The sequence below is a fragment of the Misgurnus anguillicaudatus genome, chromosome 22 (assembly GCF_027580225.2).
Source record: "Misgurnus anguillicaudatus chromosome 22, ASM2758022v2, whole genome shotgun sequence".
In the NCBI taxonomy this organism is placed as follows: domain Eukaryota; kingdom Metazoa; phylum Chordata; class Actinopteri; order Cypriniformes; family Cobitidae; genus Misgurnus; species Misgurnus anguillicaudatus.
In genome coordinates this window covers 33133270-33152500 of record NC_073358.2, presented here as the reverse complement: position 1 = coordinate 33152500, position 19231 = coordinate 33133270, and the positions used below count along the sequence as shown (strand labels likewise).

The 19231-nt window shown below is 36.6% G+C and overlaps 1 protein-coding gene across 2 annotated transcripts in view; it reads right to left on the bottom strand.

Annotated features, from left to right (window-relative positions):
• spns3 (SPNS lysolipid transporter 3, sphingosine-1-phosphate (putative)) overlaps window positions 1–18281 on the bottom strand; it is a 20852-nt gene extending 2571 nt beyond the window's left edge. The window contains exons 1-12 of one of the 2 annotated variants that reach the window (XM_055199414.2): window positions 18139–18281; window positions 14976–15224; window positions 14827–14892; window positions 13605–13741; window positions 13303–13454; window positions 4000–4066; window positions 3134–3276; window positions 2889–3041; window positions 2296–2485; window positions 1986–2051; window positions 751–849; window positions 210–381 (exon numbers count right to left, since the gene is read on the bottom strand). In XM_055199414.2, coding sequence (XP_055055389.2) covers window positions 210–381; window positions 751–849; window positions 1986–2051; window positions 2296–2485; window positions 2889–3041; window positions 3134–3276; window positions 4000–4066; window positions 13303–13454; window positions 13605–13741; window positions 14827–14892; window positions 14976–15224; window positions 18139–18214 — 1570 coding nt within the window. In that variant the 5' untranslated portion in view covers window positions 18215–18281. Of the gene's footprint in view, window positions 1–209; window positions 382–750; window positions 850–1985; window positions 2052–2295; window positions 2486–2888; window positions 3042–3133; window positions 3277–3999; window positions 4067–13302; window positions 13455–13604; window positions 13742–14826; window positions 14893–14975; window positions 15225–17582; window positions 17742–18138 lie in introns of those variants that run through there. The other variant, XM_055199415.2, reaches the window with a different exon arrangement.
• Between the last annotated feature and the right edge of the window lie 950 nt (window positions 18282–19231).

Here is a 19231-nt window from a genome sequence, read left to right as displayed (position 1 = left end):
AGAGACAATATTATCTGTGCTCAGTGTTAGTAGATAAGATGTGTTTAGGATTACCATAAATTGCAAAAGTAAAGTCAAAGTTTGATTTAAATGATAATAAAGTGTTTTTCTGTCTACTTTCAAATGTGTCTTCAAGAAATTTAAATACGACTGAGCAAGTTGATAATGTCAAAGAACAAAAAATTTAATTAAATAGAACCTCTTATTACCTGAAACAAGCATCTCTGCTGCTTTCCTGTCCTCTTTGATGTATAAAGAGGTCATTAGAAAAAATAGACCACCCAGGACCCCGATAAAGGGGCAGAGAAGAACGCTATATTCCAGTCGACGAAATTCCCAACTAGGAGTATCTGGATAATATTTCAGTAGAGCATCTGAGATCTGAAGAAAACACATAAAAAGTTAGGAGTGCTTTTGTTGGACACTCTTGATGGTGCTTAAAAGGTTTGTCGCATTTGGTTCCTCAAAGAATCATTCAGTCAAAGAGCCATTTCGTACCTTTTCATTGTCTAAAGAACTTTTGGTGAATAAGAAAGGTTCTTCAGATGTTAAAGGTTCTTTTAATTCAGCCAAAAAGTTTTCTTCTATGACATTTTGAAGCACGTTTATTTTTTAAAGTGTATTAAGTGACAGCATAAAAATGTAATTATGCGAAAGATGCAGTTGTGCCAGAGGTGTCTTGTGTTCAGAAGCAATGTTCTGGATAATGAGAATATAAAGTATTATGGGTTGAGATCCCAATATGCTTACCGCACCAATAAGGTATGGACTTCCTGCATCTCCAAGAAGATGACAGACCAATATCTGTAAAGCTTCAGCCGTCGATCTTCTTGTTGGCACGACAACGTACTAAAATATGTAGGACACGAAAAAGGGGCTTTTAAATTGTTTTATTATTATGATACTTCATACTTCCTTATTTTCCAATAATAATCACACATTGGAAAATTAAGAATAATAAATTGAACAATATATCAAAGCTATAATCGTCAAAATTAAAGGATTAGTCAATTTTCTTAAAAAAATTCCAGATAATTTACTCACCACCATGTCATCCAAAATTTTAATGTCTTTCTTTGTTCAGTCGAGAAGAAATTATGTTTTTTGAGGAAAACATTCCAGGATTTTTCTCATTTTAATGGACTTTAATGAACACCAACACTTAACACTTAACTCAACACTTAAAAGATTTTTTCAACGGAGTTTCAAAACGACCCCAAAGGAGACATATGGGTCTTTTCTAGCTAAACAATTGTCATTTTTGACGAAAAATAAAAGATATGCACTTTTAAACCGCAACTTTTCGTCTATCTCCGGTCCTGTGATGTGCCAGCGGGACCTCAGGCAATACATCATCACGTCAAGAGGTCACGGATGACGTATCGAAACTACGCCCCAGTGTGGAGAAAGTGGACCGTTCTGATGTTGTTGTATGTTGAATGATAATAATTAATGTCTTTGTGTCAGTTTATTGTTTAAAATGGTACACAAATGTGCGTGTCATATATGTAATACGTGACCTTTCTACGTCACTACGCATTTACGTTAGGTCGCGCTGGACCGGAGATAGACGAGAAGTTGTGGTTTAAAAGTACATATTTTTATTCTTCTTGTCGAGAATGACAATTGTTTCGCTGGCTGGGACCCTTGTGCCTCGTTTGGGATCGTCCTTTGAAACTCCTCGAAAAAAAAGTTACGTTTTGTTGAGTTAAGTGTTGGTGTCCATTAAAGTCCATTAAAATGAGAAAAATCCTGGAACGTTTCCACAAAAAACACAATTTCCTCTCGACTGAACAAAGAAAGACATCAACATTCTGGATGACATGGTGGTGAGCAAATTATCTGGATTTTTTTTAAGAAAATGGACTAATCCTTAAAAAATATAGAACAGAATAGAATAAATATGAATAAATATAGCTTAAAGCAGGCTTTTCTTTGTGTCATAATTTCTGCACTTTTAAAATTGAGCAGGGTACACATCTTACCATTAGAATGTCAGCTAGAATAGCCCAGTTAAGCGACAGCAAAGTCTCTCCAATTGCAATGAAAATCTGTATTATAGCACAAACATCAGAAAAGAAACATTTTTAGATTCATAACACACCCTGGCAGTCACATTGTGCTGTGTTGGCAGACAAGTGTTATTTTGTATTTCATCTACAATGTGTTCTTATAATTTATGTTTAATGTTTCTGTAGCTCAGCTGGAGGAGTATGGTGCAAACAATGGCAAGGTCATGAATTTGAATCCAACAAAAATCCATTTGTAAATATATTTACTAATAACATGGCTTACATAGGTGGCCGGGATGCTAGTGGATGCCAGGATAACAGCGATGAAGAAGCAGGGGGAGGAGCTGAGCATCCCCACAGCACATATAAGAGGATCTGCGTTGGGCACTCTGACTCTCAGTTTCTTTGCTATGAAGGTGCCCAGAAAAACTCCCACAATCCCCGTCACCACTGTGATGGCACCAAAGATATAACTGAGAAGAGGAATAAGAAACACTGTGATCATAGCATAATCTAACTCATATTATGCATTGTGTGTAAAAAAAATATTTGTGAAAAATATGTAAAACATACATTTATGCAAATATGTGTGACCCTGCCTGTAAAAATGCAGCTAAAGCATTTTTTATTTACTGTAAATAATAATGTAAATAACATTTTGTGAAAATATAACCTACATAAATATGTTCCTCTACAATTTGGTGAAGTATTGTGTTAGCAGCAAAAAAGGTCATGGGTTTGATCCGAGGGAACATACAATGTGTACCTCGTAATGAACTGTAAGTCTAAGTGTAAATTACTAAGACCATGCAAAGATTGAAATAAAAGTGAAATTAAATGTTGAACGCAACCTGAGAATTCAGAGGAAAGGTGTACCTGTCCAAAGGGTCACAAGGCTCCTTGTTGCAAGGTAGTCTGAGGCCCTGTGCAACCTGTGCACGTGACAAGAAGGTCGGGGTCCAGAATGCCAGAGCCCCTGTGACAAAAGCCATGGCAGTCACACCAAAAGAAGACCAGACAAAACTGCGACTAAAGGGGCAAAGATCAAAATATTCATTAAATAGATACTGTAATATTAGTGTAGAAGCAACAAGTACTAATACTGGGAAAAAGCAACACACTTCTTCAATAGGTACTTGACGTCCTCGAGGTACGAGGTGCTTTCCAAGACTCTGTCTCCGTGGCCTTCTGCGGCCCCACGAGGAGGATTGGGAATCAGAAACACCAGGAGCACCATACCCAGTGCACCCAGAATAGGATTGAGCTACAGAACCATTAAAAACACTCTTATTTCTTTAACAGACAGGAATAGGTTTGTATTGAGAGCAGCTTTCCACATAACGCTTCAGGTTTTTGTTAAGAAGGCTGCTGTCAGTTGCAATGAACACTTTAGGGTAAGAAATCACTTAAGAACCTAATAGATATAAGGGTTTTACTGTAGGTACTAAGGAGGGACCTGGGCAATATCTAGAGATATTGGATGTTGGCAGTGGCGGCCGGTGCCTTCTTTTTTCAAGGGCGCACGATGCGAAGTTCGTCACGTCATGTAGCCCATCATGTGTGTGGTTCGTCATTTCAAAATATGTGTTCGGCGCGTCGGGCGAACTTACGTGGATCACGTGCCCTGTCAAAATAAATGCCCGCTGCAGACGAGCCCAAAGAGCCTGTGATAAAAAAAGCTTGTGTTTGCCAGATACTCGCATAATCTCATGCGTAATCATAGTTTACTGTTAAGGGAGTGTCTTGCGTGTATTTTTTGAAAGTGAGCGTCTCTTTTATCATAAACGGTTTTGATGCGTGTGCAGCAGGTACTTATTTTGACAAAACACATGATGCACATGGTTGACATGACGCAACAAACACATATTTTGAAAACATGAGCAACACACATGACACTCCGAACACATATTTTGAATTTGCGGGTACATAGTTTGATCAATTTTTCTAACAGTGTGAGTATGCAGTACTGTATGAGTCTTTCTCTTACCCTCAGTGCCCATCGCCAGTCCCCTGTTGCATTTGCTATTGTTGCGCCTAATATATAACCAAGACCACTGAGAATAAAAATTCAAAATAACAGAAAATTACACACACATTACACAGAAAATGTAGGAAAACAAAACTTTTATTACTTATCCTATTTAGTTTAGACTCTAATGTTTTTGTAAACAATTGTTTAAATATAGGAAGTTATTATCCGAATTCACAAAAACATTCTTATTTTTCCATTTTATTTACATTCATCATTATAGGAAACAAACACAAAAAACAGTGTGCTGAACAATTCAATAGAGGGTATGCACGTGACATCACATTCGGCGAAAGTGCCTGCGATTACGCCCACTGCGTGGCAAAAGACAGAGCGGCAGCATTTGAGTACAGTGTGAAATCAGCGAAAACAAGGGGAAAACACGTCTAGATGAGAAACAGCCGTTGTGCGATAGACTGTACTAACAGATTAACAAGAATTCGGAGCTATCATTCTACAGACTGCCAAAAAACACCGAAAGGAGAAATAAATAGATAGTTCATGCCAACGTCCACTGACCAGGTGGGTTGATAAGTTGCTAGGGTCACTATCAAGCAGAGGTTTTACTTTCTACTTAAAAGTATTTTTTCAAGTATTTGTATTTTATTAGTGTTTTTCTTTGGAAAACATTCCAAAGCATATTATCAAAGCAATTTTTACTCTATTACATTTCATAAATACACGTGTTGGTTTTACATTTAATATTTAAGTACATTAACGTACATTTACTCAATTAAAAGTGCACAATTTTAATGTAATTAGGTATTAAATAAATTTTAATATGCAATATTACAGAAAACACAGTATGATTATGCTTTAGAACAGTGTTCTTCACTCCCAACCCTGCAGAGCCGGTGCCCTGCAGAGTTTAGCTCCAACCTTAATCAAACACACCTGCAAGCTAATTAATGTCTTCATGATCACTTACTAGAAAATCACAGGTAGGTGTGTTTGATTAAGGTTGGAGCTAAACTCTGCAGGGCACCGTCTCTCCAGGATTGGGAGTGAAGAACGCTGCTTTAGAATGTAGTGAAGTAATTTTTTTCCCCAATACAAACACCCTAATAAAGCACAGATGCTTGGAAAATGTAACTAATGTAACTAAGTATTGTCCACCTCTGCTATCAAGTCCAACTAAATTTTATTTAAGCTGATAATAGTCAGTTTTACTGGCATTTTCGCAGCAGCCCCTATGAAAACCAGCCATTTTGTTGAATGTTTGCCACTCAACAGGGCGAGTTCTGGCGTGGTCACATGGAAAAGTGACGTCAATCCATACCCTCTCTATTCACCTTATTCCGCCACGCCCCTTTTTAATTCTTCGCTCTTCCGCATTTTGTCAACCGACTTCCGCTGCTAATATGGCACAGTGCATTCTGTGGTTAGTTTGGTGGATAGAAGATTGTTTGTAGTTCACTATAACTTTAGCGAAATGACAAATATCGCTACTGCTGTAAATGTTTTAAATTAGGAGGACGGTTAAAACTTCATACGACGCTCGGATAGTCTTATATTGTCTCGTGGTTAGACGATATGAAGCGGCCGCAGCAAGTAACCTATGGGACATATTTAATTACCTCGTCCTGTCAGGAGTTGATGGAGCAGCATCGAAAATTATTAAAAGTATGTCTACCAATATTTACACAGTGATTTCGTCTTTTTTAAAGCAAATGTGCACCTTAGCCAGTCCAATAACTATTTCGTTTTTATGTGGTACCATGATAGAATTCATTTGCAAACTTGCCAACACTTATTCCTTCAAATCAGCAGACTTAAATCCTTTTAAGTGGAATCTACAAAGCTCACATATGGTTTAAGAAATTCCTTACACATAATATCTGATCACACTGTAAAGGTTTATATAACTGCATGGCAGGTTACATCTGATCACATAGTAAAGGTTTAATATAACTGCATGACAGGTAACAGCTGATCACACTGTAAAGGTTTAATATAACTGCACAAAATCTGATCACATAGTACATGTTTAATATAACTGCACAACATCTGATCACACTGTACATGTTTAATATCACTGCATGACATCTGATCACATATAAAGGTTTAATGTAACTTTACAACAGGAAAAGCAAAACCACCCTGCAATAAATTAAGACACAGCTTTATCGGAGTCATCAGGAGCTGATCCCAAGTGTTTATCTGGAAGCTGTTGGTGTATGTACTGGTAAAGTGCTTGGTGACTGTGTAATGGATGCAATATCAACCCTCTGTAAAGCTGAACCAAAGATGGTTGTTTTTCAGCAGAGATATGTACATTTGTGCCAGCTCAACACATTGGAGCAGTTTCTCGACAGGGTTTACAGGACTAGGATTTAATTATATTAGGACATTTTAGTTTTTACAAACAAACCCTACAAAAAAACAAGACTGGTGCGCATCTTGTGACAAAACAATGGCACTTATATATGTTGAGGTATGTCAGTAAAATGTGTTTTTAAATTATTGTAGCTCAAATATGCATTTTAGCTTGGGACCAGGATAAGCCCTGTCAGGGAAACTGCACCATTGTTTTTCCCATATCAGATGTAGGTTGCTTCAGGTTGAGTTGTGATGTTAAAGTGTAGTTGTGGTCAGAGACGGATGGATCCTCCCATTGTGTTTCTGCATCACAGTTTAGGAACATGTTGATTGTATCATCCTGACAGTTGTCCACTGCATCATTACACATCAATGCATCTGTGAAAACAATATAACCATAAACATTTTTATGTTAGTATTTAAAATAAACTTGCATCATGAGAATTAATATATAAATGGCACCCATACTTAAACAGAACAGTGTGTAAGAGAGAGATGCATTAAAAAGAGACAGTAACATTATACACACAACCTTTAACTTCAGTGTTAAATAATACGTTGTTTATTAGGTCATTATCAATATCTGAATGAGAAATGAACTGACATTCTAGCATCTGAAATCTCAGTAACTTGTAGGAATCACGTGGGCTACTGTAAGAATGCATTGTACTATAATATCTCGTTGTACTATCGTAAATATAAAAATATAGGTGGACAATTAAAACCATTCAAATAGTTGCATTTTATAAACTAACGTTACTGATCTTAAGTGTATTTGTAGAACGGACTTCACAAATCTAACTTTAGGCGAACGAGCACAAAGTTAGCTAAGATAGCTTACCTGAAACTGGCCACCTTTTCAACACCCGGCGTGGTTTAAAGTTACCGGAACATCGTAGTCGAACCATTACTTGGGATAAGGGTGTTCCTCAGTTGGCTTAAAATTGGTAAGAAAGAAACATAAAGGCGCTCGAGTGAGCTTTTTAAGCTTAACGCGTCGCCTTCAGTCACTGCCTCAGCTGCTCACGTCTATGCGGCCGGAAGAACGTTGACAAAATGAGCGAAATGGCGCCGCCCTTGTTGTCGTGAAAAATAAGGTGAATACCTCCACTCACTTTTCAAATGACTAAAAATACTAATATAATAATTTCTGTTTTAATCACAGATATGTGTGGCGTACTGCGGGTGATGTATGTATATAAAAAGGTTTAGTATTTAAATGGAAATTATTGGATGATCCTAGTTAGGGATCGTGCCAGTTCCGCCGGACACGTCCCGAACATGTTTTCGGGTTCGTTCTCCGGATGTCGCGTTGCTCGACTGCATATACGTCATCGAGGTTCTCACATTTCAGTTAAAATACATCAGAAAATTAAGATTTATTTGTTTTAAGACATACAATCATTGTAGTTTCATTCTTACCTTGAAATGTAACGGTTGCTGTTTTTAAATTAAACCCGAAATATTAAACCTTGATGACGTATCCGGTCGACCAACGCGACTTCCGGTGAAGGTAGCACGTTGGTGGAGTGGTTGGTGGGTTGCAACAGCTGTACTGTGACTGAGAAGGATGTCTGCAGGAAGTATGGATGAGGAAGATGATTCCTCATTCATAGATGGAGAGGAGTGGTCTCAGGGCGGAAAAAATAGTAAACGGAAAAACAGGGAGTCGGAATCCGATGACAACATTCCACAAGTAAGATTAAGGATTGCAAAGGCAAGGAAAACAGATGATGAGTTTAAAGCCATGATTACGTTTGGAGATAAAGGTGAAAGCATTAGTAATCCGATAAAGTTGACCATGCTAATTAAAAAAACTTTTGGAGATATTAAAGCTGCCAAATATCTTACAAATAACCGAGTGCTCATGTTTTGTATGGATAAAGATCAGCAAAACAAAGTGTTAAAAATGAAGGAATGGGGTGGAGTGGCTATCAAAGTACACATTCCTGGAGAAATAGAAAATGCTAAAGGGGTGATTACGGGAGTGCCTATGTCACTAGCAGATGATGTTCTGAAAACACAATTGAAGGATCAAAAGGTTATTGAAGTGAAACGGTTATTTACAAGTAGGAATGGGAAGAAAGAGGCAAGTAATACTGTGGCAATAACATTCAATGGCAAGAACTTACCAGAGCGTATCAAAATAGGGTATGTGAGTTTTCCTATTCGCCCGTTTGTGCGTCCTCCTTTGAGATGTTATAATTGCCAAAGACTGGGGCATGTGGCAGCAGTTTGCAAAGGGAGAAGAAGATGTAGTAAATGTGGGGGAGATCATGAACATGGAAACTGTGGAGAAGGGGTTGAAGTGAAATGTTGCAACTGTGGAGGACCACATAGTGCAGCATACCTAGGGTGTGAGGTTCAGAAACAAGCCATGGAAGCTGTACATTATAAGACCACAAATCAAGTGTCATATGCTGAAGCAGTAAAACAAGTTCAGACTAAACAAGGAGTTAGCAGAAATTACAACTTTACTCAAATGCAGAATGAACCTGGAGTCCTAGAGTGTAATCATAATTGTTCAGTTAATGAAAACACTCTCATAGTAAATAAAACCAAGTTTGTAGCTTTCATTGCTGAAGTAATTAACTGTGCGGCTCAAACAAACAAAAGAACTGAAAAACTGAAAATTATAATAGCTGCAGCAGCACGGCATTTGGATATAAATGATACTTCAGTTGAACAGATTCAGGCAATGCTGGGACATGCAGAGGGAATTGGTGGCACTCAGGATGCTTCAAGAGGCCAGAAAAGTAAAACTAAATGACAGGGGTCATTTTACAATGGAATGCTCGAAGTTTAATAGCCAATGGTCAGGAATTCAAAAAATGGGTTTATGAATTACCAACACTGCCAGAAATCATATGTATCCAAGAAACATGGCTTAAACCACAATTAGACTTTGTTATTCCAGGGTATAAAACAATTAGAAAGGATAGAACTGGAAAAAGTGGTGGTGGGTGTGCAACTTTTGTTAAAAATGGGGTGATTCATAGAGAATTAATTATTGATTCACAAATGGAGTGTGTTGTAATTGAGGTATGAATGAATAAGGGGAAGGTTAAAATTGTGAATTTTTACAACCCATGTAATCAGTTAACAGTTGAAAGTCTGAATTTAATAGGTGAGGGGGATGGTAAGGTAATATGATGTGGGGATTTTAATGCTCATAATACATTATGGGGAAGTCCTAATTCTGATAGAAATGGGATAATAATAGAAGAATATATGGAAGATCATTCACTTGTGTGTCTTAACAATGGGAAGGGTACCAGAATTAATGTTAGGAATACATTAATGTCTTGCATAGATTTAACATTGGTGTCTGGTACTATATCATTAAAATGTCAGTGGGAAATTATAGAAGATACAACGATAGGGAGTGATCACTTTCCAATATTATGCCGGATTGGGTTGGAGGTAGAGAAGGAAACAATTAAAACCACAACAAAGTGGAGGTTTGATAAAGCAAATTGGAAGGAATTTAACCGAATATGTATGGTTGAACTGAGTAACTTTGACATTAAGGAGGATATTGATTGTTGCAATAGTAAGTTAACCAATGGCATAATTAAAGCTGCTGATGAGACTATCCCAAAAATAAAGAGAGGAACAAGGAAGAGGGTCGTTCCCTGGTGGAATCAGGAATGTAGTGAGACATTTAAACAAAGAAATGTAGCTTTTAAGAAACTAAGAAGGTCTTTAACACCTGAATCACTCCTGTCATATCAGAGGAAAAAAGCTCAGGCAAGAAGAATTGTTAAAGAGTCGAAAAGGAAATATTGGCAAAATTTCTGTTCAACTATAGGAAGGGAAACACAGTTGGGAGAGGTTTGGAATATGCTAAAGAAAATGAAAGGGGTTTATAGATTCAACAGTATACCAGTATTAATAGAAAATGGAAGGATAGCTGTTACAGAGGAAGAGAAGGTAGAATGGTTGGTTAGTACATTTAAGAAAGCTCACAGCAAATAGAATTTAGATGAATCGTACAAGAAAAAAAGAAAAGAAATTTTGGAACAGAATCAAGATATATATAATCAGAAAACATCAGGTCAGACACCGTTAGATGCTAAATTTGAGATGTTTGAATTAAAAAGGGTTTTAGCACAAGCTGGTTATTCAGCTCCAGGGAAGGATAGAGTTTGTTACATCATGTTTAAATATGTGGATGAGGAAGTGCTTAAAATGCTTTTGGACCTGTTTAATAAGGTATGGGAGGAAGGTAAATTGCCAAGAGAGTGGAAACAAGCTATAATAATTCCTGTAGCTAAGCCCGGAAAAGATTCGTCAATTGCAGGTAATTATAGACCTATGGCCCTTACATCAAATTTGTGTAAATTGATGGAAAAAATTATTGCAAATCGATTATACTATGTACTGGAGAAGAAAAAGTCATTTGCATTATATCAATATGGGTTTCGGCCTGGACATTCTACCATAGATGCACTAGTAAGACTGGAAACTGATATTAAAAAAGCTTTGTCTATGAAAGAGGTATTGGTAGCTGTGTATTTTGATATTGAAAAAGCTTATGACATGATGTGGAAAGAGGGGTTGTTAATAAAGTTACATAAAATTGGAATTGAGGGGAAATTTTATAACTGGGTATTAAGTTTTTTATTTGATAGATCAATTCAAGTGAAAGTGGGGGATGTTTTATCAAGATCAGAATATGTGGAGAATGGTACTCCTCAAGGGAGTGTTATTAGTCCTATCATTTTTAATATAATGATAAATGATATATTTGAAGAAGTTAGTCAAGACATTAGTACTGCTCTATATGCAGATGATGGAGTCTTGTGGAAAAGGGGTAGAAACTGTGGTTTTATTGTTCAAAAAATTCAAAAAGCAATAGGGAATGTGGAACAGTGGGCACTTGAGTGGGGTTTTAAATTCTCTATTTCAAAATCATGTTGTCAATTTTTCACTAGGAAGACAATAGATCCAAATGTACAGATATATTTATATAGACAACCTCTGGAAAAAGTTAAGTTATTTAAATATTTAGGCTTATGGATGGACTGTAAATTAACATGGAAAAATCATATAGATTATATTGAAAAGAAGTGTAATCAAGTTCTTAATTTAATGAGATGTATAATTGGACAGGAGTGGGGAGCAGATAGACAGGCTTTGATGGGAGTATATTATGCTCTACTTCGGTCCATATTAGATTATGGGTGTATTGTATATGAGTCAGCATCTCAAACACAACTAAAGAGAATTGATGTCATACAAACTAGAGCTTTAAGATGTATTTTAGGGGCTGTTAAAACCACACCAATAGCTGCTATGCAAGTAGAGTTGTCAGAAATGCCTTTACATTTAAGGCGGAAAAAATTATCAATGGCATATTGGATTAATTTAATGGGTCACAATAAAGATCATTTAGCTAGGAAAATTCTAGAAGATAGTTGGGAAACTAGACAGATAAAGGGATCAGGTTTTGCATGGAAAGCTAATATATGGGCAAAAGAAATGAACCTGGATAAAAGAAAGTATGGGCCAACTATTACAATATCACCAATTCCACCTTGGTTTTTTTGTGAACCACAAATAGACCTCTCAATACATGAAAAAATGCAAAAGGGAGAATGTGGAGGGGATATAAAAACAATGGCAATAGAGCATATTAAAACTGTTCATTATTCATCTGTTCACATTTATACTGACGGGTCGAAAAACCCTGAGTTAGGGATCACTGGTGCAGCCTTTTATGTCCCAGAGTTAAAGTATGGAAATAAAGGGAGATTAACTAATGGAGCGTCAGTGTACACGGCAGAGTTAGTGGCTATACAAATGGCTCTACAATGGATTGAGGAAACAAGGATGGTATCTGTTAAGGAGGTGTTAATATGCTCAGACTCAATGGCGTCTCTCTTAAGCCTTCAAACTTTTAAATCGTGTAGAAATGATATATTAACAGAAGTTTTTATTAGTTTATATAGACTAAAGAATGAGGGTATATTGGTGAGATTTGTTTGGGTACCAGCCCATGTTGGGATTCAGGGGAATGAGATGGTTGATCAAATGGCTAAAGAAGCACTTCAATTGAATAATATCAATTTAACAGTAAGTTTGAGTAGGGTAGAAGGGAAATCTCTTATTAATCAAGCATGTAAAGATATGTGGCAGATATCTTGGGACTCATGTATGAAGGGAAGACATTTTTATAACATTCAAGGTAAATTAAAGCAAAGCAATATAAATCATAATATAAGTAGGAGGGAATATATAATATTTACAAGATTAAGAATGGGACATACTAGCCTCAATGCAAATAATTACATCATAGGTAAACACGATACAGGTCTTTGTGATGGGTGTCAGGAAAGGGAGACAGTGGAACATGTTTTAATGACATGTGTGAAATACCAGCAGGAAAGAATATTGTATATTAGAGAAGTTCAAGAAATGGGGATTACAGAATTTACAATGGGCAATATTTTAAATGAAGGGACATATACGGGTAGGCTAATAAGGGCAGTAATGAGGTTTTTAAAAAACATTGCGGTAATTCATAGAATTTAATCTGAGTCTTGCGGACTATCCTTGTCACACTCCAGTACAGTAGGTGGCGGTATGCACCTTTTCAGTTGGTTTGCAACCCGCCAGTAAACCCACGAAAGAAGAAGAAGAAGACTTCCGGTGAACGAACCCGAAAACATGTTCAGGACGTGTCCGGCGGAACTGGCACAAATGGCCACACCATCTATGTGGCCATACTACTAGTAATTAAACAATGCATGAATGTTGACGTCAATATATTTGGATGCAGATCATAACTTTGTATACTAAGTGATTGACGCACCAAATTTAGTAAAAAAAGACCCAATAATGGAAGAGCGCGGTGCAAACAGAGTTGTTGAACACTTGTTTAAATGAGATGTCTACATAGAAACTTTCTTAAATCTAGTGGTGCAGTAAGTACTTTACCTTCCGACTGGTATAAATATATAAAAAAAGGAGATCATGACAGTTCTCTTGGTGCCAGTGAACAAGTCGGCAATGATAGTCGGAGCAATGGTACAGTAACTGGCCTCTCCTGTTCCAACCAATGCCCTTGTCAAGATCAGAACCCAAAATTGCTGTGGTGAGAATTAGGAGAGATCTATAACTAAAAATGTAATGCAATGCTTTTATCATTATGCAATTTCAAATAATAACTGTGAGACTTCACAAAGATTCCCTGGCATCCCAGAATTCCCCTGATAGACATAATTTTACTGTAGGCCTACCAACTTTCCGACGAAAGAGCTGCCCAGGGTTGTGCCAAGCCACACAATCATCCCAGCAATCATTACGTACTTCCTGTTGTAACGGTCCCCGAGATAACCAAAAACCGGCGCCAGGAGCATAAAGCTACAGATAAAAACTGTAAATATGTTAATAAATATGTGAAGAGTTTCGTTGAAAAACGAGATAAATCCATTTTTTAACATTTTTGTCAAAAGATGTTTATTATTATGTTATCATGTTATTATTTTGTTTTATGGTGCTACTTAGCTTACTTAACTGCAGTTGCATTGAAATTAATTGGAATGCACAACCAAAAAACAAGATTTCTGAACAATTAAAAAAACGGTGGTTATCTCGTTTTGCAACGAAACTATTCATGTGGAATTAGAAACAGTTTTATTATTCATTCATTGTCTAGGATTCTATTTATATTTAATCAGAATTTTCATATCTCTGTCAATGTTTCAGTAGCAGTTGTAAATGTCATGAAGATCTACTGATACATAATAAACCCATGTGAGACTGTAAGCTGAATAGAGAAAGATTGACTAAACATGAAACTGCAAACAGATTCATATCAGGTAGATAGAAATCTGCCCGGTGGTTTTGAAAAATTTGCACCATTTTGTGACATACCAAGGCAATTTCAAAGCAACCCGTTATGTACTTTACAAGGTGGCGTACTCGTAATGCAGTTGCCTTAAAAATTTTTAGTTAACGCAACACACCATCTTTTTTACACATTTATTTTGACTAATTAACTAATATGTTTAAGTTGAATAAACTCTACATTTTAAGGCAACCAAGTAACTTACTTATTTAAGTTAAACCAACAAATATTTTATTACAGTGTATGAGCAAATTTGCTTGTTTTTGTACAATTTGCTTTCGCACCTGTGACGTTGGGGTTAGAGGTGGGGTTTTAATATTGTTTTTTTATGATAATCGTATATTTTGTACGGTTCACTTGGTACAACTTATTCAACTCATAAAATACGTATTCTTGTGCGATCATGCTGGACATACTTTACAGGTCCACTTGTGTTTTATAAAACACAATATATAGCTGGGCTTGTCATCGGTGTTAACTAACAAAATGACAGAAACACCTAACTGTAAGTTCCTGAAGTAAGTAAGGAAGTGCTATTGTAATATCCAATTTTGCAATGTCCTATTCCTCTTTACTGTCATCCGCAACATACATCAAAGTCAATCTGATACCTGTCTGAAGGAGACCTGATGTGCTGTCACTAATTTTAAAGTATTCCTGGATGCTGGGCAGCACACCTAGAATAAAACCAGACCAAAATAAAAATTTTGTTGTATCTGTAGCATAATTGTGAACCAGATTTTGGGCATTGTATGCTAACCTGCTATGGTATAGCGGTCCATGTAGTTGAGAAGATTAATATAGCAGAGAACTGCCACAGCGATGTAGGAGCGTCTCGGAGAGATGGCAGATATCTGTGTTGATGATGTATCGCCATCTGGTACATCTGAGCCCATGGAGCCATAACGTACACTCATGTTGGTGCTGAAGCTCAAGCGGGTTTTTCGTCTGGGTTGGATGGATGGCACGATTGTCTCCGTATCCATGGGCACCGAATGTCTTTTTGACTCTGTATGAAGAAAACAGACTATGTTATAAAAAACATTATGCTATGAAAAAGCCAGTTGCACTGAAGAATGCACGCTTGAGAACTGCAGCATGAAACTCACATGACATTCATTCGGTTTGAAAAAACATGGCAATAAGGAAAAGGATAGATACGTAGTCACAAACAATTACATATGAAACCAGTGAGACATAGTCGCATAGCCAATCTAATATCAGTCACAACAAATACCACATTTGGAAGTTAATGCTCAAGTAGTTAGGGCTGATCTGTCACCTCCTTCACAGTTTTTTGAGTGAAGTGTACGCTGGTAAGTTCACCTCTGGCATGCAATGCAACTACACCAGAATTATTTTGCAAAGCGAGCAATGTTTGTTGACACAGAAACTTCACTTCTGTAGCCATGTAACCACCCAGCAAACACAGAGCGTTTGTTAGTTTTTGGTTATCTTTTGGTTACGTTCTTTTTAGGTTGTATTTTTTGCAACCATAGAATAACGTTCCCATAACGTTGCAGGGTGTTTTTTTAAATAACCTAAAAATAACTTATACATAACGTTCTCTAATGGTTATTTTTTGTTTATTTTTTGTGCAACCATAAAATAACGTTCCCATAATGTTGCAGGGTGGTTATTTTTAAATTGACCTAAAATACGGTTCTATTTCTTTAAAAACCTTTCCTGGCTAACCAAAAACAAACCTTGGAAAATAACGTTATGGGAACCAAAAGCTAACGTTAGGGGAACGTTTAGGGAACCAAAAATTGTTCCATCCTTAAATCAGAGGAACATGGTGAATGGTGAACAGTGTAGCTATCAGTTAACACAGCAATCTCCAACGCGGTAATGAGACTCTTCGAACGATCCAATCACAGGAGGTAAAAAACATTAAAAGCAGTATTGATTCGCTTTCAACATAAGTGGGAGTGTTTGGGGCGCACAGTCCTGCGCCCCAGGGCAGATCCGAAACCAGCCACTTAGAGCTCAGCCTCAAGTCACATGTTTTTACCCTTTTTCCTGACCTACATAGACACATAAACATGACACACACACAAAGAACTCACTTTTGATTTTTAATTGTTTTAAATAAATTATAACATGACTAACAGTGAAATAGTACAACTAAATGAATTTATTTTGTATTAATTTGCACTATATATTTAACTTTTTGGTAACATGTTAAAGTAGCTTTCCTCTCTGGCCAGCTTTAAGGGGGTGGCGCCCCAGCGCCCCCTAGTGACCAGCCGCCACTGTTCCCTCGAGTAAACCCTCCCAGACAGTTTTAGATGCCTCCTTACTTAAAACACTTGATTCAACTCATCAGCCTCCTTCCAAATGAGTTAAATCATAAAGAGACGTCAAAATATTCCGGAAGGGGGTACTCCAGGACCAGGATTGGCAAACACTGGTGTGGAAGAACCTAACCATAACTGTAGGCCTACTCTTTCCATTAAAGAGATGCACAAAGGAAGATATTTGTATATCTCGATTTTTGATAAAACCAAAACCTGTGGCTATAGAGCTCCATTAAAGACCCTGCATGAGTGCAGAAGAACATCTTAAACCAAGATGCAATTCTTTGCATTCATGAAAGAGATTTTCTGAGGGCCTTTAATGCTTTACTGTAAGGAAGTAAGATTCAAACGTAGGTTGCCCACGCACAAACGCAACCCTGCTCTACTGTATGTCAAAGTATACAAGGCACACTGGTATGTCTCTCATATGAAGAGCCTGCACATTATTGTAATTTAACTTCCAAACCAGTTTCTGCACCATTCTATTGCATCAGTAATATTAGGGTATAGGTCATAGGCTACAACATGTTTCCTTTAGCACATGTTAATATTAGTTAGTTTCCTGTATAGTATCTCACAAATATATCTTGCCTTTCATTTTTGAGCATATGTCTTACAAAGTTGTTCTGTAAAACAGACAGCAAAAAAATAATGAGATCATTTCATGAAAATGAAATCTAGACCGGATCTCAAAAGCGATCGCTATCTAACTATTTTGCACCTGGCAGATGTACCATCTAAGCACACACGGTGATGTTATACAGAGAAACCGCAATAGTTTACAAGAAAAGTTCATTCAGTAACACGTTCGTTGGAATGGTACGTATATAGTTCCACAACTAAGTTGCAGAATCATTGTAAGCATTCAGGAATGAATTACTAAGCAGATGGCCAACAATGCCACTGTTGTAATGGATAACTTTAGCATAAATTGTTCAGCATATGCAGCTTTTCTAAAATTCAAATAAAGCATTGACAATGTGCTTTATTTTAGTTATCAGGTTTACTTTATCTATTAAATATTAAAAAATTATTTTGCATCAATAATGTGGCATAAATGTGCTTACTTATGAATGGATGTGCTCCAGTATCCTGTGCAGCTTTAATCCATCGTAATATTGTTCCTTTTCTGTTTTTTCTTTACCTTACTTGATGTATTTGTTGCTGTCACTGTTTTAGAAACAGAAGATTTTTTATGAATCCAGCACACTTCAGGGTTATCAAGTGATAAGCCCTGCCCCTTCTTCTCTGGTCACACGTCTGGAAACAGTTCCTTCTTGTGTTGCTACATAAACCACAAGCCTTTCTCACGTTACACTGCTATAAGCGATCTGTTACCGAGATCTCACATGCCTTTAAGATATGTTTTTAAGTAAAGTATCTAACACAATAAACAGCTAGGAATGAACAGCATGAGTTAGGGAGTTGTAATAAACCCAAATCTTGTATTGTCTGCTTGGGTGAATTTTATAACCCGGTTTTACAATTCATACTATCACATGGATGAATTGATTCGAAATAGGCCATGAACATGTTTATCTCTGTCTTGAAACTTGCCAGTGAGAGTCTCTCTCTATCCAGTTATAGATATTTATTTATTTAAAATCTGTGTTCATTACTTACTTGTATTAATTATTAACTTGTTCCTTAAACCCGAGTTGTGAAACTTGGGTTGTGGTGTCCTCCCATCCAGATGCATCTTGTGAAATTATGTAGGCCTACATAATGACTTCTCTGAAAATCAAAGCCACTCATACATCAATATAAACATGATCAGCTGTTACGCGAACTTTGCAAATTTGTCACCACATCTGTCCTGTCATGTTTACAATAAATGATTAACTGATATAGAGCACGATACAGCTGGTTATCCTCCTCTCTAAATGTTTTAATTGCCATGTGGAATAAGCCAGACTTGGTATACTGATAGCTATTTTGTTCAACATGCTTAATATTGGAAAAAAATTATTCAGTTGCACCTGCTAAATGTCCCATTTTAAATATATTTTAAAATTAAGTTTTATTTTTTTAAAATATTTAAAAATAATTCAGCAACAAATAAAACAGTTCAAACTGATAAAGTGATAAATTCATTAACTATTAATTTGTTTAGTCATTTATTTTTAATAAATATTATAATGGTAATATCATTCCCATTAGAAATGCAAAATAGTGACATTAAACCGTGAACTTGGCTTATCGACCCTATAACTTGTACTGCTCTTTAGTATCACCTAGTGGTTGAATTGCATTATCATCTATTAAATAAAAAAGCCTTTGACACATTTGGCAGTACATTTCATTTCAAGAACTTAGACCAAACAATAAATGTCTAAACAGAAATGAAGGAAGAGAAATCATACATTTGATTCTTGTTTTTCTAAATCACTGGATCTCAACTTTTATGACTTCGAGCCCCCTACTATCCACAAAATACTCACTATTTACCCAATAAAATATTCTAGCTTAGCCTAACTAGAAAGATGCCTATATTATGCAATTAAGCAAACGCTATGGGGTGGTTTCCCAGACAGGGTTTAGATTAATCCAGAACAAGAGTTATATTAGGACATTTAAGTAGTTTTTTTAAAACATACCTTATAAACAATACTGGTGTGCATACAAAACAATGGCACTGATGTGTGTTCAGATATGTCACTACAAGGTGTTTTTAAATGAAGGCAGTTCAAACATGCAGTTTAGTCTGGGACGATAT